The sequence below is a fragment of the Phyllostomus hastatus genome, unplaced genomic scaffold, assembly GCF_019186645.2.
Source record: "Phyllostomus hastatus isolate PE091 unplaced genomic scaffold, TTU_PhHast_1.1 phas_contig_148, whole genome shotgun sequence".
Taxonomy (NCBI): Eukaryota; Metazoa; Chordata; class Mammalia; order Chiroptera; family Phyllostomidae; genus Phyllostomus; species Phyllostomus hastatus.
The window spans coordinates 12,483,714-12,506,754 of record NW_025333607.1 but is presented as its reverse complement, the minus strand read 5'-3'; the positions used below and the strand labels follow the sequence as shown (position 1 = coordinate 12,506,754).

Sequence of the window (23,041 nt, the reverse complement as noted above, 5' to 3'; positions counted from 1 at the left end):
CAAGAGAGTGGACAGGAAAAACTATAACTTCCTCCTATCCCTGGACCTCAGCTATCCCTGCCAATGGTCTCTTGGGTGTTGTTTCCTTCTAGAACCTTCCTTTTGTCGGCCAGCTCCTGATGTTTTATTTTAGGTGCAAGATCTTGGCCTACAAAACCAAACAGTTCTGAGTTCGAATTCTGACTCTCCTCCTCACTGACACGTACCCAGGGCATCAGCGGTGAGAGGGGGCAGAAACAAGACCGGGCTGGTAGGATCGTGCGAGAATGAGTGTGCTCATCCCCGGGGAGTGCAAGAGTGACCGGCCAGAGCGACAGCACGGTGCATGACAACCTTGACCGTTGCCGCCGGCACTGTCGCAGCGCCGCGGAAGAACCCACCAACAAGGAAGTGGTCAGCTGGCCGACAAGCTCAGACCACGAGCGGCGCTGAGTGAGCCCAGAGTTTGGGAGGCTTGAGAAGTGAAGCTAAACGGGGTGTCATCTGTGGCTCTTTGGTAGCTTGTGGCTCCTGTGGCTACCAGAGGTCCTCTGTTTGGGAGGAGCCATGATGCCCTGTGATGGCTGCCTTGGGGTGCCACCCCCCCCACCCTGGACCAGCAGCAGGGCCACTCACCAAAGGGCGCGATGATGGGGCAGGTGATGCTGTACGCCATGATGACGGTGAACACGCACAGCATCCACGCGTACATGGCTCCGAACTCAAACTCGAAGGCCTGGTTCTGGGGGAGGAGAGGTGGCAAGGCGCTTGTGGGCCTGTTCCGCCCCCAGCCCCCGTCTGGTGGCCCCGGGTGGGGAGGGGAAGCCGGGCGAGGAGGACTTTGGGAATGGGAGACTCACAGCTCCCCTGGCCCCCAAGGGGGTCCTTTCTTTCCCTCCACAGGCCTCCTGGAGCTTTGGTCAGCTCACGCCCAGAACCCCCAAGGGGCAGGGACTCGTGTTTTCTGAGTGCATCCTGTGTCAGTCATGTCTACCCGGCAGGACCACGAGCCCCTGGAAGGCGGAGATGGAGCCCCCAAGGGCAGACTGTGGGATCATCCCCTACGGAGTCTGACGTCGGACCCAGTGTCAGCTCTGCCTCTTCTGGCGTGTGTCCTGGGCCACACACTTAACCTCCCTGCGGCTTAGTCTGTGCGCCTGCCAAGGGCGGTCCCGGGGGCGCCCAGCTCCCCGGGCGCTCCGGCGATTAGATGAAGGAATGCGGCGTGTCCCCAGCTTCCCTCTCACGGTGCCCAAGGAGGAAGAGAGAACCCACACCACCCAACCCAGGGAATAAATGCCACAAGCCCCAGATGCCGTGGACATCTGGGATAGTCTTAGAGATTTATGCAAATGGGTGCCTCCAAATTAGGAATGTGTTGATGTTAGTGGTGTGGGGGGGGGATCTCAGATTGGTGAAAATGCAAAAATCCCACTCTCTCCTCCAGCCAGCGAGTAAGAGGGGAGATTTGTGAAGACCTGCCACCGTCACGCAGGGTCTTCGCTCCTCCGCCCCCCACAGAGGCGGCCCTGCCTGCACAGCACAGCGAGAAGGAGAAGCGCTTCCCTTCTCAGGCTGGGGAAAGGCCTGAGGCCGGGGCGCTCAGAGGGGAGTGGGCGCCAGCCCCGCCCTGCCAGCCCGCACCTGCTTGACGTTCCTACGGTCGGCCGCGGTCTTGGCCACGACCATGCGGAAGGTGTAGAGGATGAGCCCGGGCAGCCGCAGCAGCTCCATGCCGTTGCCCACGAAGGCCGAGGCGATGACGTAGTTCACGAAGAAGGCGCCCTGGTCGGGCAGGAAGACGCACCTGGGGACCCAGGGAAGGGGTGTGAGCCGAGACCCAGGAGAGCCTGGCTCCTGCCCAGGGAGGGAAGGGACCCCGGGCCCCCTAAAGCTCTGCACTCGGCCCTCCATTTGGTACGTGCGTGTGCGGCGCACACACTGAGAGAGAAACGAAGCCCCGGACCCTGCTCTCGGGGAGTCTGCATCTGAGCTGGGGACACAGACAAACACGACTGCCAGGCGCGAGGAGAAGGAAGCAGGCTGGCGACGTCCACCATGTCAGGCAGGGCGGTCAGGGGAGCCTTTCTGACCAGGTGATTTTGTGCAGAACAGGTACAGAGTGAGCTCATCTGGAAACCATGGAGAGGGCATCCCAGCCAGGGAATGACAGATAGTGGCTCTCGGGAGTGTGCCTGGCCTGTCCCTGGGGCAGAGGCAGGGGCTGGAGAGGGCAGGCCAGGAGAGAAGAGCAGCCTGGCTGCGGGCAGAGGGCCACCGCTGTCGTCTGTGAGCAGCGGCACCATGGCGGGGGCGGCGGTGGCAGTGGAGGTGAACATGGTAGCATTCTGGATCTAGACTGTCAAGATTTGCTGATGTGAGGGCATGGGAGGGACAGAGGGGAGAAAAGCAGAACTTGAAGGTTGTTTTGTTTGGGTCTTTTTTTTTTTTTTGCCAGAGCAACCAGGAAAAGAGAGTCACGCGTGGGGGAAATTGTGGGGTCAGCAGATTTGGCGATGAAAGTCAGGGGTTTGGTTTGGGGCCGGTCAAGTCCAAGATGCCCAGCAGAACCCCAAGGGCAGCTGTGGTGGGCAGCGAAGCACCAAGTCCAGAGGTGCAGACTGGGGTTAAAAAGGTGAACAACACCCACACACTCTAACTCAGGAGTACTCGGTGGCAGCAGAGCCGTGGGCCCAGCTGAGGTCCCCCAGAGAAGGGGAGCGGACGAAGGGCTGAGCCCCTGGACAGCGACATTTAGAGCTTGGGGAGACGCACGAGGGCCCGTCCAGGGCGCTGAGATGGGAGGACCAGGAGAGGGGGGGACTGAAGCCGGCGAAGACAGTGTTTCAAGGAGGAAAGCCCGAGAAACGTCTCGATGGTGCTGACAGGTCACGTAACACGAGGACCGGGGGCTGACCGTTGCACCTGGCAACCCGGAAGCCACCGTCGACCCGGACAGGAGCTGGCTGGGCGCGTGTGTGTCCGTCTGAGGCTGCCAGCTCCCCAGTCACCGAGTTCCCAGACAGAACCCGTTGAAAATAACTCTCCCTTGCCTTCCAAACAGTCCTAGCCAGCCTTCCCTGTAAACAGCTCTTTGGAAAAATCCAGCAGGAGCCTGAGAGCCTATTTCAGGAGCTAAAGTTCAGTGCAGGGGGGGCGGAGGCTGCAGCCCAGCTCATTCTCTTAACTAGCTGGGGGACCTAGGGCACGTGCACCCACATCTCCGGGCCTCAGTCTCCTCATCTGTAAAATGGAGATGATGCCATTTACCCCCTAAGTCACTGTAAAGGTAAAATGAGAAAAAGAATAAAGCATTTAGCCGAGTGCCTTCTTAAATAATGAGTACCACTGTTGAGTGGGCGTGGTACAAGCTAAAAGTGCTAACAAGGACACGTGTCAGAAATAGGTCTAACTCCATTCCCCTGGCAAGAATACTCCGCAGTCCAGACAGCCCTTCTGGTCGCGACGTTAATCATTCCTCTCCACTCCTGCTCCGTGGTGCCACAGCCAGCCAGCGGCTCCTGCTCCCCAGCGGCTCTGTTCTCGGTAAGTAAGTCTCAGAGAATGAATGAGCCTGAGACTAACTGAGCCTTGTCCTAAAAGATTAACCACAGTTTTGCACACGTAGCACGAAATGGGCCAGCGCCCACGGTGTGGGAAAAGGTTCTGCGTGGCCTCAGCCAGGCCAGGAACCTGGTGGGGCGGCGGGGGGGGGCGTGCGGAAGCCCAGGCCCCGCAGTCTCAGGGAGGAAGATGTGTTCTGAGGCATGGCCGCCCTCCCACGATGCAGCCCAAGCCCCCATGGGGCATTTACCCTTGACCGTGGCTCCAAAACAACGTGGCTGATACTTACTCCAACCTGATAGAGGCCTCCGAGGAAGTTTTGTCAAAGAGCCACCGGAAGAAAAAATCCAGGCTGGAAGACAAGTGAATCCCGTAAGAATTTATTCCCTATGCTCCATGGGATCACTACACACAGTTTTTCTTTTTTCTGCTCTGAAAACAGGCCGAATCTCAAGATCTACATTTACCCATTAAAATGCCATGTGCTGCAGTGTAATACACCAGGGCCTATTTTAACAGAAACTTCCTTTCTGGAGATAAACAAAGCCAGGATCAGATCCTCCCCCTAAGTGGAAGGTCGTGATAAAATTGGTTCTCAAGCTTTTTAAAGATAGTGTATTTGGCCCTGGCTGGCGTAGCTCAGTAGATTGAGCGCGGGCTGCGAACCAAAGCATCGCAGGTTCAATTCCCAGTCAGGGCACATGCCTGGGTTGCAGGCCACGGCCCCCAGCAACCGCACATTGATGTTTCTCTCTCTCTCTCTCTCTTTCTCCCTCCCTTCCCTCTCTAAAAATAAATAAATAAAATCTTGAAAAAAAAATAAAGCTAGTGTATTTGTAAAGGAAGAAAGCTGGTATCTCCAGGAGGACCAGCGGGCCCGCCCGACTGCCCTCCAGGCCACGTGGGTGATACAGGCTTGAACGAGGGCCGGGATTTGCATCCGCTGCCACACTGTTTCCGTTCTCCTGGGGCGGTGCTCTTCGGATGTGCCCCTGCTTCTGAATCGAGAGCAGGAGGTGGCGACACGTACCTGGTGAGGCCGAGGGAGGGCAGAATCAGCACCATGAAGATCAAGAATATGTAGACCTTGGTCATCATGATTCGGTTTTCCCCTGACCTGCAGGAAGTTGGAGGTGAGCACTCGCAGGGGACTCACGGGGTCCCAGGTGGCCCCTGTGTGCCCGCTGCCCTAGGGCACCAGGTGGGGGGGGAGGGGCAGAGCGCCAGCACTCACTTGGTCCAGTGAGACTCCAGCAGCGTCGAGTAGTAGACGATGGATGGCAGCAGGGCCGAGAAGGACCATAGGAGGAGGGTGGGGAAGAACTGGCTGATGACCGGGTCCTGGAAGACAAGGCCCACAGCAGAGAGTTGGGGGTTTGGAGACCGTGACCGACTGGCGTGGCGGCTCAGTGAGCTCCCCGAGTTGGGGTTTGGTCATCCTTCGCCCCCAGGACTAGCGCCGTGCCTGGTCCACACTGCTGGCTGAACAGACAATAGCACCTCACGTTTGTACGGTAGAGTGCTTTAGCGTGAGGCAGCAACTTCACACGGAACTGAAGTCCCCCTGTCTCACTCACCAGAGAGCTAGCCTTGTCGGTTCCCTGCAGAAAACCGGAGATTGTGCCAAGGAAGATGGACCGCTGAAGGCGCCTTCCCCAGCTGGCCTGCCCACCCACCTCCCAGTGGCCCAGTCGGGGCTTACCAGGACTTCCTGTCTGCTCCCAAACCCGTCTATGCCCCTTGTACTCATCATTGTCACGACACGATTCGATGACCTTACTACTTTCCCTGATTCAATGAGCACGGAAACAGAGAGGAAGATTCTTCGAACATTAAGTCAGACACTTTGGGAAGACTTGCTTGATACAGGCCAATTTCTTTAAAATGCTGTTGAACTGGATGAGGATAAATAAACTGTAAAAGGCCAAGAGGAATGAAATCTAGGGGGGTTCTATCTTCAGAATGGCTTTGCAATATCTTTAAATCCTTGCTTTTCTGTCAGAAACCAAAACCGAAATCACAAACAACAAAACAAGGGTAAAACTTTGTCAGTTTCTGTAAAACTGACAAAGGGAAACTCCAGTCAGCAGACCCATCCTCAAAAGCACAGGCCTTGACCGCACATCGAGACACTGGCAAGGAAATGAACACTTTCCTGCTTTAAGTCTAGACAAGACTGCTTAACGAACACTATGTATTTTTTTTATGATATACTGAGTCAGGTGAGAGAGCTCCAACCACACATTATGTCACTCGATCACCATCACCACGGCCCTGGGAGTGTAATATGGCAAACACTTCGACTCGTTTCTAGACGAAAACCAGGGTCAGAATTCATCAGCCAGGGAATGGCAGACCGAGGACCAGGGACCTCAGGCCTCCAGCCCAGCATGCTTCCCCAGACTGTGAAGAACCAAATACCAAGTGGGACCAGAGAAAAAATATATATTCAGGGTGATATTTCACCAAAGCCAGCATCTCTGAAAGTAGATGCAATTTAGAAAATATTTAGCTGTTCTCACATCGAGTCATCTAAAACTTATAAAAACCACTCACGGCCTACCTCGAGTCAATGACTTTACGACAAGAGTATTAGAAACTGGACTATAGAAGGAGCGACGAATTCTCGGTGCTGCCGCCCCAATCCAAGAAGCCCTGCTCACTCTTTCCTGCCCACTCCCCACGGCACCCACCGCACGCCCGCAGCGCAGGCTGTGGCCCGCTGCTCGGAGATAGTTCACACTCTGTTCTTCTCATGAGCCCCCATGTCCACCCCCGAGTCCCCCCAGTTTTTCACGGGCACCGGACATGCTGTCAGACCCAACATACTTCATCCAACTCAAATGAAGCCCGCCGATGGGTATTTAGGTTAATTCCACGTGTATAATTATATATTCATTGCATATGTATGAATATATTAAATGTAATTATATATCTATCATATGTGCTTTATACATAATGAATACCTAGGTGTGTGCATATATATATGTGTAAATGTCTAAATTACTAGAAGACATTGTAGTAAGTGTGGCCGTGTCTGCTTAGGGCTTCAAAGCAAAGACACAATCTATGTGTCAATTACACCTCGATTAAAATACTTGTTTGTTTGTTTGAGGAACAGCACAGACACAAGCTGAGGGACATGACGTCATGGCTCGCTGTCCCCCCATCCCTTGGCCCCTGCCCCTCCCCCACCCACCGTGCCCTGTCGCACCAGCCCTCCTGGGACGGGCCCTGCGGAACGGTCACTCACATTCAGTGCATGGATGGGTCTGGTGACATTGAACTTGTCCATGGTGGAAAGGATGATGGAGGGTGTGGTCAGGAAAAACAGCACCACGGAGAGCGTGAAGTTGATGCCCAGCCACTGAGACCACCAGCGGACGCCCTGGACGGAGAGGTTCTTCCTACAGAGGGGAGGGCGCGGGCTCCGGAGGCTGCTCTCCCAGATCCGGCCGCCAGCCGTGCCAAGAGACCCCCTAGCTTAGTGGGGGTCAGAAGGTCCCAGTGAGATAAGCCAAGAGACCAGTCTGGGGGCTCTGGCTTAGGACTCATTTCGACCCAGGAGTACAGATAAGTTCTCTGCTCCGACCTTCAGCTACAGGAAGGTCAAAGTTCAGGGCCCGATGAGCTCAGAGGGAAAACAGGTTATTCACTACTGTTGAACTGATAATATTTTAGATCTATAGGGAGAAGTAATAGTATTGAAATTATTTTCAACTTTTTTTTTATCCTTTCAATGTGTCCCCCAGGCTAACGAGGCAAGTGACACCAGACCTGGGGCTGCAGCGCCACCCCCTAGCCATGAAGCACACGTGGCTACTGAACACTGACATGTGGCCCTTCCGGGCCGGGGGGCTCACCAGCAGATGTCCTCGGGGTAGGTGGCGAAGGCGACCGTCCACTTGGAGATGCAGAGCTCTCTGCTGTAGGAGGACGGCTGCGGCTCCCCTCTGCAGCCAAGGCCCTGGCACTTGCAGGCGTTGAAGTCCTTCAGGATGCTGCGGGGAAAGCAGAGAGGGCCGGGGCTCAGACCCCCACGTGCGTGCGTACGCACACAGGACCAGGAAAGCCTGCAAGCCCCACGGCGCCCGGCCTTTGCTTTATTATTATTATTATTATTATTAATCACAATCAATGCTATGACACGGACAATCTGCTTGGTACACTAGGGGGAGGATTTTGTTTAATCCTCAGAACAACCCTGCAAGCCAAGCATTGTTATTCCCATTTCACAGACCAGGACACTGAGGCTCTCCAAGGAGGGCTCTGCACCCCAGCTGTCTGGCTCCAGCTGCCATGCTGTCTGCACTGCCCTGTACGCTGTGCCCCCTCCCCAGGGGACCCCACTGCCAGTAGCTTCACCCTTCAATTCGCTCACTTACCCCCCAGGCCCCAGGGTTGTCATCAGACCACGTTACACGAGGTGTGTTCACGTTCTGATCCAGGACTTCCCTCCCTAGGACTCCCACGTCCACCCCTCCAGCTGCAAGGGTCCTCGTCTGCCCTCTCTGACCCCTGTAAAGTACCCAGCACTCCTCTGCTGCGATCTCAGAACATTCGTCCTCTTTCCGCTGGCCTCCTCCTGGCCCCAGCCCCACTTCAGGGTCTGCGGGGCACACCCAAGAGACCCTCCCCTGGGTCCAGGATGCCCAAGGCGAGGTAGGCTTTTGCTTGGCCACCTCTTTCCCATATCCCTCTCCCGGCCCCAACCCTCTGCTGCTCCCAAGGATCGGTGACACCGAGACCCCGGGCATGAGTGTGCTTTATGAGCCAGACCCCAGGCAGAGGTGCAACCCCCTTCCCAGGGCCAGGCTCCCCACAGTAGTGAACGGCATGGAGGGTGCAGGGGTCAGCCCAGGAGGGGCCCGGGACACTCACTAGGTGGCCATGGACTTCTCCTGGAAGGTGACGAAGGCCATCCCCAGGGGCTGGTACTGGACCCTGCACTCCTCCTCCGAGATCCTCTCCGACAGCCTGTCCTTCCTGCACTCGTAGTAAGAGATAGCGTCCTCCTACGAGAGGGCACATCCCGGTGATGACGTGGCCCTGTGCCAGGGCAGGGGGACCCCAGCACCCGCGGGCCTGGCCTGGGTGCGGGCCCTCACCCACTCACAGCCCTGCACTTCGCAGCAGCAGAACTGGCCGCAGGGCTTGGGGTTGACGAGCGTCCGCTGGCCTGTCTTCACCTGCAGGTTTGTGTAATAGGTCAGGCTCTTCTCGGTCTTTTTTCTGCATTTGGGGGGGAAGGGCACAACCCTCAGACTCTCGGTCCTGTGGCACGAACCCCACATCCTCCATTCAGCCACCAGTCACCGCCAGAACTGGGACAGGAAAAGGGCAGGGCCCCCCACTCCCTTCCTGGCGGGGGGATCTGAAGGGTCAAGGAAAAAGGGTGGGCATCTCAGAGGAAGAGGGTCAGACAGGTGCAGGCCAGCTGAACCCGTGCACACCCGCCCACGTGCCACCGCCCTTACCTCTCCTTGCACAGGTACATCAGCTTGGCCACGTTGTAGCACAGCTGGACCTCCACCACCTCGCACGTGGGATACGCATCCCTGTGTCCAGGACGAGCCAGAGGCAGAAGACGGCATTGGAGGAGAGAACCCCCAGGCAGCAGAGAACCACCCCCCCTTCCAAGATTAGCAGAGCGATCTCGCCGTGCAGAGCAATCGCACCATGCATTCCTGCATCAGTCAGAGAAGACCTTTTCTCTGTCTCTTTTAGCGCCAGCAGAGCCAGCGCAGAGTGGCCGCTGGGCAGTGCTCGTGGGGCAGGATCTCGGATCTCACCCAGGGGCCAAAGTGGAGGACGTAAAGCACTCACCCAAGGTGCCTGCCCAGTGGGACTGTGTGGTCCCACCTGGAGGGGCTCCCTCCCCTTCCGGCCCGGCCCTGCTCACCGGAAGTGGCTCTCCACGGCCTCCTTCGTGGCATGTCTGGGGAGTCCTGTGATGAACAGGGTCCGCCTCACCTGCCGGAGAAACACACCAGGGAAGGAAGTCAGCAGCACAAGGCAGTCCCAGGGGTCCGGCCCTGCTTCTGCGGCCCGGCAGAGCCCTGGGGCGTGGCATCTACACGGTGCCTTCCTCCAGTTGCACCAAGAACATTTCCAAAGCGATTCTACGAGCCTCCTTTGCGTGACTGGGGACTGGGAGAGCACCCAGAGAGAGGAAGTGACTCAAACAGGGTCACACAGCAGGTGTGGGGGAGAGGGGGCCCAGGCCTGGAACCAAGCAGCAGAAACTGCCTCCTCCGTCAGGCGGTGGGTTGCAACGAGGTTAGGGGGCTGCTCTCAATCTGAACGTCTCGGAAGCCACTTAGAATCAGTAACGACAAGCCCCGTATCCCACAGATCTAAGGGCTAGTTGACAGAATGAGGGGAAACTATCTAAATCCTCAAACAACCTACCAGAAAAAAACCTTTTAAAAAGATAATGCCAAGTTTGGGTGCAAATACGCAAGCCAGGTTCAACAGAGGACCCCCCCAGAAGCTCACTGCTGTCACGCACCTGGGGAATAAGGTGCGGGGGGAGGGCATTCCTCTCCGGCCCCCACCTGGGGCCCTCCCCAGCACCTGCCCCGCCGCAGCCTCACCCACCAGGTTCTCCTCCTTGTACGTGATGGACTGGGTGTGGTGCCGCATGAAGCCCACGGTGAGGAAGAGGTAGATGACGGCGAAGACGGTGTGCAGCCAGAACAGGTTGTTGCTGGGGGGTGGGGGAGGGAACACCACGTGCCATCAGGGGCGGCTCCCAGGCGGGGGGCTGGGACCTGGTTACCCTCGCGGCACTGAGCTGAGGGCAAAGGGCTTCCTCACAGAGGCTGCGCGGCCAGCGCCCTCTCAGAGGGCCTTGCCCTGACGGAGACACTCGGGTCCCTGGGCCCTCCCGCTTTCCCAGAAGCCCCTCCAGACGGCGGCTGCTTCTGGTGTGTCCGCCCCTGCAGCCCAGCCACACGTGTGCTGCAAAGGGGCCTTTGGACATCTGCCTGCCCCCTTCAGGCTACCTCTGGCCCTCGGGGGCTCCAGAATCTGCCTTCTCCTTGGCCTGGCCCATCAGCACCCTCCCACCCTTCTCCCCGCCACTCACTCGGTGGGCAGATTTGCGATCGTCGTCCTCCCGAAGCTGTAGGGGTCTTTGTCTGCGGAGAAGCACAGAGGCTTAGCTCCTGGGGCACAGTGGGGAACGCGAGGGGGACAAAACCAGCCTCCCCGGACCAGCAGGGCCACAGACAGGGACCTGTCAGAGGACAGTGACGTCCGCCCCGTGTTCCTGAGCTACCCCAGCCGAGGCCTCTGCCTCACCCCAAAATGCTCCCTGACAACTTCTCAACCTGCCACGGGCACCAAGTCAAAATTTGGATTCGTCTTGCTTTGAGATTTGTGTGGCATTTCTCGAGAAACCTGGAAAGACACTAAGCTGTTCCCAAAACCCAGGTTGATAATCAATCACTGGGTGTAATCACTGTGGCATTTTGGAAGGCGGAACCCTCCGGTTGCTTGGAAATAATAATTCTTGGCTCTAATTTTGACCTTGAGCACCAGAAATGTCTTCTGGGTCTACCGATAGTGGTCTCCTGACTTGGGCAGGGGCAAGAAAATATAAAACACTCTTGGAAGCCTGTGGTTCTATACATCTGGGTTTTTTCCCCCTCCTACTTAGAGCTACAAATTGATATTAGGGGCGCCAGGGGTGGGATGGGTTCCTCTCTGGGTTTTTAATCAGATGGAAAAGTCCAGAAAGTCTCCCTGAGACCCTCTCACGTCTGAGCGTGAGACCCACCACACTGAGCCCCTTCCCCGCGGCCTGCTGGTCAGCCAGGGCCCAGCGCCAGGGGGACGGCGAGGACGGCTCACCGAGCAAGTCACCGGAGAGGTTGACAGGCAGGATGACGCAGAGGGACAAGAAGCTGACCACCGCCAGCAGGAAGATGATGTGTCTCTGGAAGGACAGATAGTGGATGGCGTCCTCCCCGCACCACTCCAGGATCTGGTCGTCGCTGGGCAAGACACACACACACGGAACCTGAGTGAGTGGTCATCACAGGCCGGGCCCTCGGGGCCTTGCTTTAACACTCACGGCCATCCCGCCAGGCAGGTTCTGAGTGTATCTCTTTTCTCACATGCGAGTGCACAGAGGCATGGGAGAGATTTACGATCACACGGCTTCTAACAGAGGAGCCGTGACGAGAACTTCAGAGCGTGACCCCTGGGCCCCACACCCCGCTCCTGGGCCGAGGAACCCACGACCACCCATCTGTGGCTCTGGAAACATCAGTGCCCTCTCGTGGGGCTGAGAGGGGCAGATGCAATGACCCTGCACCCTTTCCTGTTTCTAGGAACAAAGCCACCAGCAGGAGGGCTGCCGGGAAGCCCCTTTTGAAGCTCTTAGCCCGAGCCTTCCTCTTCAGCCCTCAGCCAAGCCCGGAGAGAGAGGCGGAGACACTGAGGCTCAGCTCATCCTGCCTCCCGGCTCCTCCCCGTGTCCCTGCCATGACCCCAGAGATGGGAGGTGACTGCTCTGCCCTTTCCCACCCTCGGTGCTGTATTTTGGAGGGTCTCAGTCATTTGGGGACCCTGAAAATTCGGGATTCTGACGGCCAGACTTCCGCAGAAGGGGTGTCTCCTGAGGTGTCCTGCTTCCAGAAGGCCAGGAAAGCACCTGCTCTTGGAAGAGCTCAGGGAGGCAGAAGAAGGCAGATCCGACAGGTGTGGACCATGGGCGTGGCAGTCAGCCAGGCCACAGAGGAATCCAGCCCGGCCACCTCTGGGAGCAGGTCACAGGCCTCACCTAAAGCAGGGAAGGGACTACCCGCCAGCTACCCAGGGACTCAGCTGGGGTGCTGTGCTGGCACTCGGCACTCACTCAGGGGTGTGCTTGCTCAGGTTACTCCTTTTCACTATTTACTGCAGGACAAAGCTTTGCAACTAACTACACTGTCTTCCCTTCTAAATAAACTACCAATACGCACACATTCTGCCACCATCCGTGCTTACTACACAGACGTTGGTGAAGATTAAAGCCAACAGATGAGCAGTGTCCGGTGCGGTTTTCCCTGAGACGCCCTTCTGGCTTCCCTATCTTGTTGGGGAAAGGCAGTTCGGACGGAAACTGGGAGGCCTCTTTCAATGTCGTTGCCATATTGGCTGTGAGAAGCTGTTAAAATTTAATTGCAACTTTAAAAAAGCCAAAGGGTACTCCCTTCTGGGGCTGGAATGGAAGAGAAAAACACTGGGGTTGAAATGCAAACCATGTCCGATATAGCATTGAAATGACAGAGCGTAATACACAGCTGCACCCACGAGACAGCCCCACTCCATGAGAAATGAGTGTCCCCACGGAGAGGACAGCTGGGGACACGGAACAATGAACACAGGGGCACGGAGAGGGGAGCGACTTCAGTGCCAGTCTGTTGAGCCTCTGTCAGTGACCACAAACACGATGAGTCCAGGTTTCTGGTTTTGCCCCAGGGGGTCCAGGCTGAATGAGAGTGGGGCCCTCGGCCCGGAGAGGGGGCGTGGCCTGAGCCCCAACCAGCAGTGGCAACGGAGAGCGGCTGACCCAAGGGAGGGTGGCGGGCGACTTCAAATTTCTTCCTATTGATTCTCGTCTGTATGTGCCAGACTTTTTGCAAAATGCATGTAATAACTTCCAGGACCAGCAGGAGGGGGGAGGGAGACAGGGGGGCATGTGTCCTAGTGACCCCATTTTGTGGTGGGCATCTCCGCCTCTCCCACCCTGTCCCCTCCCCCTCCCTGAAACGCCTTCTTCCTGCTCCAGACCAGTGTTCACTGGCTGCTTCTACAGAGACTCCACCTCCTGCCAGTTCCCCTGGGAAAACGGCCCCCAAACTCGACCATTTATACAGCATGTATTCATTCATCTCAGCCAGGCAGACTGGGTGTCCTCCTCTGCATCTTTTTACAGTTGGGGAAACTGAGGCCCAGAGAAAGGGACTTGCCGATGTGCTGAAACAACCACACCTCCTGACGTGACTTCCATGATCACAGCTGACCACGGCGTAACGGGCGCCGTTTCTCATCTTAGGGCTCCGTCAGATAATGTGAGTCTGAGCACACGGCTCCTTGCATTCGATGGAACAGGCAACAGGTTGCCCCAGACCCCACCTGGGCTTCCTCCACCGCCTTGGCGGTGACTGATCAGCTCACACCACCAAGTACCTCTTTCAGGGTGTCTCTCCGCAGGCCCCAACGTAGGGAAAAAATGAAAACGTTTAACCCAGTGGGCTGAATGTATATCAAGCAATCATGAGTTCTCCGCTCTTCCCTGGAGACCCGGAAGACTGTCTAGAAGAGCTTCCGTTCAAGGATTTCCACGTGAAATATGAAGTAGATCTAATTCCTGCCCGAAGCAAGGCATGAACTTTATTTAAGTAGCTGGTGCGGGGGCCGCCGGGGCCACCTGTGTTCTCAGCCCCCACCTACTGCTTTGAACCTGAACTGAAAAAGTGCCTATGAGACCCTATCTCAAGGTTTGGGCAACCTGGCTCTTTCCTCCACATTGACCACACGTGCACGCACGCATGCACGCACGCACGCACACAGGCACACACGCACGCACGCAGGCACGAGCACACACACAGGCACGCGCACGCACACAGGCACGCGCGCGCACAGGGACGCACGCACGCTGCTGCCCACGTGGTACTCACTGCAGGCGGAAGATCGCCGTCAGCCAGGGGCAGCATCCCTGCGAACAAAGCGATCGGAGATTAGCTTCGAGCGCGGGTGTCTTTGGGAGCAGATATAATCATCGTCTTTGACGTGCACAGCCATCTCATTCCCCCTTGTCTAAAAGCAGCACTTTTGCCCCCGGTTCGGCAAGCCCCAAACAGGACCGAGTCTGCACGCTCCCAACCCTTCCCGAGGTGCACTCCATGTCTGGAATTCTTGCAACAGCCTCTCAGACTTGACAACCTGTGGAATTACACGGGCTCCAGGGTCAAACCATGAAACCTGAAGCGACCGTCGCTGCAAACTCAGGGAAGCTCTGGAGAAACTGGTGTGGGGTTCTGTCTGTTTGCAAAGGAGCGAATGGGATGTAGCTCAGGGAGCCCTGTAATGGGGTTCAGAGAGGGAGGCCAGTGTCTGCAGATCTTACTGTCCACTGAACTCCCTAAAGCTGGACTCTTACCCAGCTTCATGCGTCTTTATTTGAAGACAAATATTTGCTCATCATTCACTTGATGATTACTAAGCTCTTACTAACAGGTGTCAGGTGATGCGATGGCGCTGGGGAAGACAGGGTTCCCACCCACATTGGGCTTAGGAACTAGCAGGCAAGTCGATAACTCATTGTTACAGGTGGGGATTCCAAAGCCCTCTGTCTGAGGGTCAGTCAAGTCTTAGGATCCCGGGTTACCGCCCAGCTGCCACATCCCCTGTGGCAGTTACCAAATCCAGGTGACTTTGTCAGTGCAGAGAAGAGCTCTGACCTACACTTGCCACTCAAGATCCAGGACACTGAGGTAGCACCCGAACAGCAACCCCACTGCGGTCTCCCCACTGATTGGTTACTGCTGGCCCCTCCTCGCCACTCCCTGCCCTGCCGCTGTGGCCACAGCTGTCCCTAAGATACTCACCAGCTCACTCTCAAAGTCCTGCTGCCCTGCGGAGGAAGATGATGACAATCTCCGGAAACTGGACTCACTAGAAATGCAAAAGGAAAAAAAAATTAGATAATTCCTTTTTAAAAATCTTAAAAACTTATGTCCAGTATCTTGCTGCCTCGTAGAGCTCAGGACCAACGCTACTAGCCCTCAGTGGCTGGGACCTAATGTAACTCGCCCTGTGGAAATACAGACGAGGGCAGTGACCGCTCCGAGGTGTGGAAAACATGAAACTCTATTATATGCCATTATAACATGGGGCCGGGTCACCCTGGACCCTCAACACCACGACTGGTTTACCTAAATTGACTTCAAAATGTTGCCTATTTACAAGGTATTTCTTAATGCAGCAGATAAAACTGTCATCCTCCTCTTCAGTTGCTTTTCAAAGCCCTAATTATCTAAAGGAACAAGATTTCCTCCTCAGCCTGAAGCCAGCAAGGGTCATGGCCACAGCCAGGCCAAAGCCCCAGTAGAGAGCTGGGCATGTGGGCCTTGGTTTTCTTGTCAGCACAACAAAGGTCACGTGGAGGGCCTCATCGGTCTCCAGAGCAGGCAGACATACTCAGTGAACGTGATGTAATACCAGCATCATGCGTGGGTCCTGTCTGGTGGGCTCCGTAAGCCCCCAGCCCACGCCAGTCTCCCTCCCTCCCTCCCTCCCTCCCTCTCTCTCTCTCTCTCTCTCTCTCTCTCTCTCTCTCACACACACACACACACACACACACGCATTTAACTCATATGCTCCAAGGTGACATCTTTTTTACCTGCCTGCTTCTGACACCAGGGCAATGCGCCCATAATCCCAGAATCTTCTTCTTATGAAGGAAAACACCAATATTAAAAACTAAAAGTCAAAAAGAAACCAAGTATAAGTATATTGAACGGCTTCTAATGAGAAGAGACCGCTTCTTAGCGGCCAAGCCCACCTGCCTAGGGTCAGGGGGTGGGGCTAGAAGACCCCTGGAGGTTTTCCACACCCAAGAGCACACTGAGCTGCCCCCAGCCAGACAGCTCAAAGGCCCCCCACCCCAGGCCTTGTCACTTGTTCCCAAGTCACAGAGGCTGTCAGCGCTGACACTGAGTTTGCCTGGCGCCCTCCTAGTCAAGCACATTGGCATCCACAGCCTTGACCTTCCTCAGCCCCGATCTGTCTTCAGCTGCCCCCAAGCAGAAAGGCCTGGCCTCACAGCAGCCCTGGGGAGCAGCTTTACTTGACTCCTTCATTTTATGTAGAATTTCATTTGTAATGACAGAACCAAGGTAGCAGCGCACTCAGGCAGAGCCAGAGTTGGTGATGCATTTTCAAAGGCTGGTGAGTCATGTTGTAGGATGAAGCAAAGGCTGTGCAGCCAGGGCCCGCCCTCTCTGTCTGACTGCTGCTGTCTCCGGCCACGTGGTGTGGACACTTCCCATGATTCCAGGTTTCCCAGCTGCCCACTAACCCTGGCTCTCCTGTGACCCACCCCCATATCTTCCTGCAATACAAATCCACCCCAGCAGCACACTCTGCTGGAGAACAGCTCTCTCTTCTCAACCCACCCGACCCAGCCCCCCAGGGTCCCTGCCCAACCTCCCTCCCCAGCTTTGCACCTGGGCCCCAATTCTCGCCCCTCCCTGAAGCCGCCACATTGCCACACCAGGCCCCCCTGCTGCATGAACCCCCACACCCTCAAATCCACCACCACCCTCCTGCCCACTCTCCCCTCTCAGCTAGGACTGGTCTGTGTGACAAATGGAGTTGAGCTCCAAGATGAGGGTGATTTGGCACTTAAGGAGCCCTTTTCCATAGCAACTGAGCGGCATGCGGGTAGCCACACCAGCCCACAGAGGACCAGCAGCGGAGCCAGACTCGAATGCACACATTTAGACCTTAATCCTGGGGACCAAACTGGAAAGGGGGGCTGAGCCCCCCACCCTCATCCACTGGACTGCTTTTATGCCAGCAAACGTGTTTGATACCTGCCTCTTTCCCTTGGGAACCGGGACGCCCATGGTACCCTAACTCCTCCTCCCCCAAACCCCGGCCTGGCCTCTGGCCCAAAGCTGGTCCCAGGGTGTCGGCTCCCTATGCCCGCTTCTCACCCCAGGCATTCACAGGGGTGTCAGGGGGTGGCAGCAAGAGGCACCAACCACCCCGTCGGCATTTGTGAACGGAAGGAGCCCCGTGGCCCCGGGAAATCTCTCCTGGCCAGTGTGGGGCCAGTACAGGGGAGAGAAACGGCACGTTTCAAACTGGGGGGAACTCTGGGAACAAGAACAGACTGACAGCGCGGTAAGGGAGATCATAATCAAAGAACTGCGTCCTGTGGTCCTTCCACACCTTGCCTCATGTGATCTTCTCCGAACTCCCTGAAGCAAGAACCACTAGCTCCATCTCACAAAGCAGGAACCCGAGGCAAACCCTATGCGCCACACCCACAGTCACAGAGCGTAAGCAGCAGAGCTGGGAGGTAAACCCAGGTGCATCTGGCTCCTCACCTGAGTTTCCCAGAAGGCCCTGGGCGGGGCCTTAAATAAGCAAATAACTCCAGGGGCAGGGGGGTGGGCAAGGGCCATGAGTCACAGGGTCTTACCAGGAAGCAGCTGACATCTAGGAGCAGAACAACGGGGATGCCACCGAATTTGACCCCCTGGAGCACGGTGCTGTTTTTGGCTGAGTTGTAGCAGTAGGAGTCATTGGGCTGCTCCCCGATGCCCAGTCGACCACGGACGGACACCGGCTTGGACTGCCACAGCTCCAGGAACGGGGAGTCAGTCATCACGCCTGTCACCCCTAAAGAACAGGACCAGGCAGGTGGTCAGAGCTCACTCTGCCCAAGTTTCCCCAGCCGGCGCGAGCACAGGGGCCGGTGGGGCACGGGGAGCCGGCAGCAAGGGGTCGGGGAGGGGCAGACACCAGACCGGAGTCAGCTACAGAAAATAGCTGCATTGTGGGAGCAGGTCCAGGGGTCAGAGGGACGGGGCAGATGGCTCATATAAGACTCAGCTGGCAGCCTGCTGGAGTTGGGGGTGGGGGGGGGTGAACAGGAAGATAGGGAAGGGGAGCTGCTGTGGAGGTGTCCATGGGCCTCCAGCCTCCAGGACCACTGCAGGCAAGGAAATTCCCACGGGAGCCACTGGGAGAGCTAGCGTGCGGGCAGGGGAGAGGGTGGAGGGGGACGAGTAAGGAGGCAGGGACATCTAAGCATGCAACAACTGCCAATCCAACGGGAGCCACCCACTGTTCAGCGAGGTCAGAGGCAGGCCCATTCCGTACACTTGGAAACTGAGGCCCAGAGGCTCAACAGCCCGCCCCAAGCTTAAGGAACTGGTCCTGGCAGAATTGAGTCTCAGACCCAGACCCCTGACTCACAGAGGCCAGATCTGTTGCTACCCTGCCACCCACCCCCCCACACACACACACGCCCTCTCCAGCTGGCAGACGAACGTGGGAGTTCAGTGAGAGATTGAAGGCCTGGCCAGGGGTGGCCAGAGGGGAGATGTGGGAGCAGAGAAGACAGAGAGGGAGGCATCCCAAGGGAGAGAACAGGGTAGAGCCCCGGGGCCTCCACGGGGACCCCTGAGTCACCCAGAGAGCTTCCGCAGCCCCGCCCTCTGACCCCTGCATTCCCGAGGTCCCTCTGGTCTAAATGGAAAGCTTGAAATGTCCAAAACAAACACTGCCCCGGGCAGGCTGCTGACCTCTTCTCTCCTGGCGCCTGGCACCCTTGGGGAAGCTAGTGAAAAGCTCCAGTGTTTGTCTCCCGAGGCCGGAGGCCCCAGAGCTAGTGCCCGGGTTCTGGCCCCTTTTCACTCCGTCTGTGGCTGAAGAGCCAGGGCAAATGCTCGGCAGCCCCTCCTCCGGCTCCCACCTCCCCAAGTCCGCTCAAACCAGCTCCCTGGGGGATTTCTGCCAGGTCTGGTTTTTTACCTGCTGCAGGGACAAGAAGGAAAGGTACAGAGAATCCCAACAGAAGTTTGGACTCCTGGGAGTGCCAGGGGGTTGTGTGCTGGGTGGGGGGTGGTTCCCAGTTCTGACCCCCCGGGACTGCCGGGCTGGGGACAACCTCACACACACCACAGTGCACGCAGGGGGTAGGGGAGGCAGGCAGGTCCAAGTCGTGGGAGGGTTCCCCAGAAGACCACGTCACTCTCTCACCCCTCTAAGAGCTGGAGGGTGTGGCGCCAGAGCCTTGGAGTTGGTGACTCTGAACAGAGTCACCAAAGTGACCTCTGGGAGGCAGATGCTCTTGGCTTCTCCCCTTTAAACCCCACCCAATGGCCCCACCCCAACGGAACACCCCAGCTGGAGGCCGGGAGGCCAAGGCCTGCCTCCCCCACCGTCCTCACACTTACCAGACACCAGGGGACGGAAGGACTGTGGGCGGGTCCCTTGGAGAGGCCCCCGGCTGGAGCTGTCTTTGGCGAAAGCAGCGGCGGCCCCAGCCACCTCCCAAGCCGCCTTGGGCCCGCCGCTCATTTCCTGCCGGGCCTCCCTGACCACAGGGTCATGGGGTACCAGCCTTCCCAGACTGCCCTGGGGGAACACAGACAACCAGGGTCACTCGGAAGCTGCCTCCTCCAGTTCAGGAGTTCTAACCTGACACCCTCCGGCACACGGCCCCCCGCTCACTCCCCCCACAGTGTCTCCGGACTCAAACACTCATGTGGACCCTTGGGTTCCTCCCGATGGGCACCCTGCTGCCCTGGTCTCTCGCCCAACTCCCAGAACTGGTTCTGAGTGCATGCTGCCCTGTGCCACCCCGCTCCGCCCTCCTCACCCGGCACCACCGGGGGCTCCAGCCTCTCCCCTCTTCCCCCACGGCTCGAGGCCCGGCTGGGTCCAGGGCGGTGGTCTCCCCCACAGTCCCAAGCCCTGGAAGCAGTGGGACTGAGCTGAGGACCTCATATGGCAAAGGTGGCTGCTGCCGGGGACAGCACAGAACAAACAAAGAAGGCTTGAACAGTGACATGGTAAGAAAAAAAACATCCTCATGAAATGCTCACAGAGGCAACATTGTCCCTTGAAGGAGGAGGTGGCAGCTGTGGCGGGGCTGGGGGGCGGGACAACCCTCACCTAGGCTGTGCCACTCGGAGCTTTGGGCAAGCAGAGCCCCACGGGAGGAAGGCATTGCGGTTCCTCTTCCTCCTCTGGCCCCAGTCACACCTCTCAGCCCCTTTCCTCTTGCCAAACAGGATCCCTCAGCGAGGTGCACAAAGTTTGGTAAGAATTCAGGGAGGTCAGCCAGCCAATCCACCAGCCACCCACAGAGCCTGTCCCTGCTACCCCATCGAGGGCAGGTGCCCAGGGGCCAGCACAGCTCTGGAGGCCCGCAGGCTCTCCGAGACCCTTCACACAGCTCAGCCGCAGCCTGTCCCTGACCACTACACACGACAAGCCCAGATTCTGATGAACCAGCACGGTCCTTCCAGGGCCGGCCTCTCTACATCTTCCAGAAAAGGCACCTCTGAGAGGACAGTTCTGCCAGGCGGGGGGTGGGGGTGGGGAGGGACCCAGCTGGTAGTGATCAGGACGGAGCTGGCTCAGCAGGTGAAACACTGATAGTTTGGGCAGGGTCCAAACGAGCAAGTACGCCCTGTGGTCACAGGAGCCCTGCCTGGCCACCACCTTCGCAATATCCAGTCATCTGATATTTGTTTGATACGCATTTGCGAATACCTAGCACTTCTCCATGCCTTCCGGAGAGGTCTGTATTCATCACCTCATTCCTAGCCAAGACCCTGAGCAATAGGAGAGCCAAGATTTCCCGCCGGGCCGGGGGAGCGGCAGGTGGCTCTGTCCCCCGACTCAGAGTTCCGCCCGTGCACACCACAGGATCTGACCGTGACCAGTGGGACAGTGGGACAGAGGGCTGAGCCCCACAGCCGGTCTCAAACTTGCTGAAGAGGTCCACCACCAATGCGGACGCACTGCCCGCTGGAGCTGGCAGCAAGGACGGGCCCTCGCACACACTTGAAGATCTCCGTGTCTTCCAGAAGTGCCGGCAGAGCGCGGCAGGAAGTGTGTGTGCGCAGCGGGCTCTCACGAGGAGGCTGCGTGCGAACTCGAGGTATTTCTAATGTCGCCGAGTCTCCCGATTTTGTTACAACGCCCCCAGGACTCCAAGCAGCCCTGGCCCCTCTGCCACAGGAGCTCAGCCTGATCTTCGTGATGCGGAAGAAGGCTGCAAAGTAAACCCAGACTTCTGCTTGAAGGGCCGGCAAACAGGACCCAGGAACCTGCACAACTGTTGACCTGCACACACATGTCAGCCCTGGAGTGTCAATAACCAGCACCAAGTCCAGAGTGACGAGGGGCCGTGTGACCAGCATTTACCAGAACAGGATCTGGAGTTAGGGTCCCCGGCCCGTGTCACCCAGACAAGTGGCTTAACCACTCTGTGCCTTGGCTTCCTTCTCCATAAAGTGGGGACAATAATGCTTCCCTCACAGGGCTGCCGGGAGGCCCACACCCGGCAGGATGCCCATGAAGGACACAGCCCAGGGCTCAGCCCTGGGAACGCTCGGAAGCCAGTTTGCTTTTAAGTCATCCTCCAGCAAATGGGGGAACAGCGGGATCCCTTCTGATGTTTTCCGATAGAGCCCAGTGAGCAGCCAAGAGAGACCTTTGTCCCAACACTAAACAAACACGAGGGTGGGGGGAGGGGGAAGTGGCCTCTGCTTCTGTTCACACTGACCTCAAGGCAGAAGCAACTTCAGGGCTCCCACAGGTGTCCAGGGAAGGGAGGAGAGAGAAAGGCAAGAGAGAGTGGGACTGGCGCAGGGAGAAGGGAGAAACTGTCAGGGACGACCTGCAGTCTTTCCTCCACCCCGGTGGGTGTCTACAACCCGGCAGGAGCCAGAGAGGCCCGGGATGTGTGTACCTCCCACAGCCCCCTTGTGTCCACCAGGCTGGAGACTGGTGAGCACAACCACTGGCTTAGCCTCAGACCCTAACGCTGCAGGGGCTGGGACACAGCCGCACAAGGAACTTCAGGGTAGAAGGCAGTTCCGAGGTGAGCGCGCCAAACGCGATGTGGACTCCTGCCCTTGGGGACAGTGCCTGGGACTGAAATACGGAGGCCACCCCAGGGTCTCAGGGAACCAGCCGGTCGTTATCAGGTCCTGAAACCTCCGTGGCTTCGGTTCCTTAGCAGAGTTCTCCTCACTGTCCCTGTCCCTCCCCCAAACTCCCAGCCTTCCTCCTCGGGACTCCACCAGGGCTCTAGGGAGTGGTTACTGAGGGACAGACCCGGTGGTTTCAACCTCTCCAGCGGCAGGGGCCTCGGGCGCCTGAACCTCTTCCCCCAGGTCTGCCTCGCTTATAGTTCGGGAAGAGAAAGCCCGAGGCGGCGCGACCCGCGGTTGGGAAGTCGGCTTCCAGTTGACAAATCCCCAAAGACAGGGGAGGGACTAGGGGAGGGATGGGCGTAAAGGCGAAAAGCTGGAGCCGGGGAGAGAAGTCCGGAGGAGCGCCAGGGACAATGGGGGCGCCGGGGCTGCGCCGCCCGGGGACTGACCCTCTGCTCCCTCCCACCCACCCGCCCACCTCGCTGAGTGGGGGCTGCGGGGACCCGAGGCTGCGCCCCGAAACCTGACCCTTGACGTGGCACCCCGGCGCAGAGCCCAGGTTCCGCACGTCCGGGAGAGGCGAAAGGAGACATTCCCCGTGCTCAACGACCCTTCCCACTTTACCTGCGGGGGTAAAGCAAGTGGCGAGCCCCGAGGAAGTTGTCTGGCTCCACCTGGTCCCGCGGAGCAGCGCCAGGAGAACTTGAAAGTTACTAAGCGAAAGGCCCGCGCCTCCTGCACATGCGCAGAGCGGCGGCCACTGCTTGCCAAATTTGCAGCAGCCGCGCGCGCTGGCGTCCACCCTGATGCCTCCA

General features: G+C 57.7%; 1 protein-coding gene across 4 annotated transcripts in view; it reads right to left on the bottom strand.

The window, feature by feature from the left end:
* The window catches only part of TMEM63A (transmembrane protein 63A), a 27,850-nt gene extending 4,809 nt beyond the window's left edge, over positions 1-23,041 (bottom strand). The window contains exons 1-20 of one of the 4 annotated variants that reach the window (XM_045860668.1): positions 22,851-23,041; positions 19,512-19,692; positions 17,750-17,949; positions 15,941-16,020; positions 15,147-15,213; positions 14,217-14,254; positions 11,401-11,543; positions 10,634-10,685; positions 10,144-10,252; positions 9,446-9,516; positions 9,021-9,101; positions 8,652-8,775; positions 8,425-8,558; positions 7,407-7,544; positions 6,797-6,950; positions 4,778-4,884; positions 4,574-4,660; positions 3,833-3,895; positions 1,624-1,786; positions 616-721 (exon numbers count right to left, since the gene is read on the bottom strand). In XM_045860668.1, coding sequence (XP_045716624.1) covers positions 616-721; positions 1,624-1,786; positions 3,833-3,895; positions 4,574-4,660; positions 4,778-4,884; positions 6,797-6,950; positions 7,407-7,544; positions 8,425-8,558; positions 8,652-8,775; positions 9,021-9,101; positions 9,446-9,516; positions 10,144-10,252; positions 10,634-10,685; positions 11,401-11,543; positions 14,217-14,254; positions 15,147-15,213; positions 15,941-16,020; positions 17,750-17,949; positions 19,512-19,635 — 2,041 coding nt within the window. In that variant the 5' untranslated portion in view covers positions 19,636-19,692; positions 22,851-23,041. Of the gene's footprint in view, positions 1-615; positions 722-1,623; positions 1,787-3,832; positions 3,896-4,573; positions 4,661-4,777; positions 4,885-6,796; positions 6,951-7,406; positions 7,545-8,424; positions 8,559-8,651; positions 8,776-9,020; positions 9,102-9,445; positions 9,517-10,143; positions 10,253-10,633; positions 10,686-11,400; positions 11,544-14,216; positions 14,255-15,146; positions 15,214-15,940; positions 16,021-17,749; positions 17,950-19,511; positions 19,693-19,936; positions 20,073-22,850 lie in introns of those variants that run through there. The other 3 variants (XM_045860658.1, XM_045860663.1, XM_045860679.1) reach the window with 3 other exon arrangements.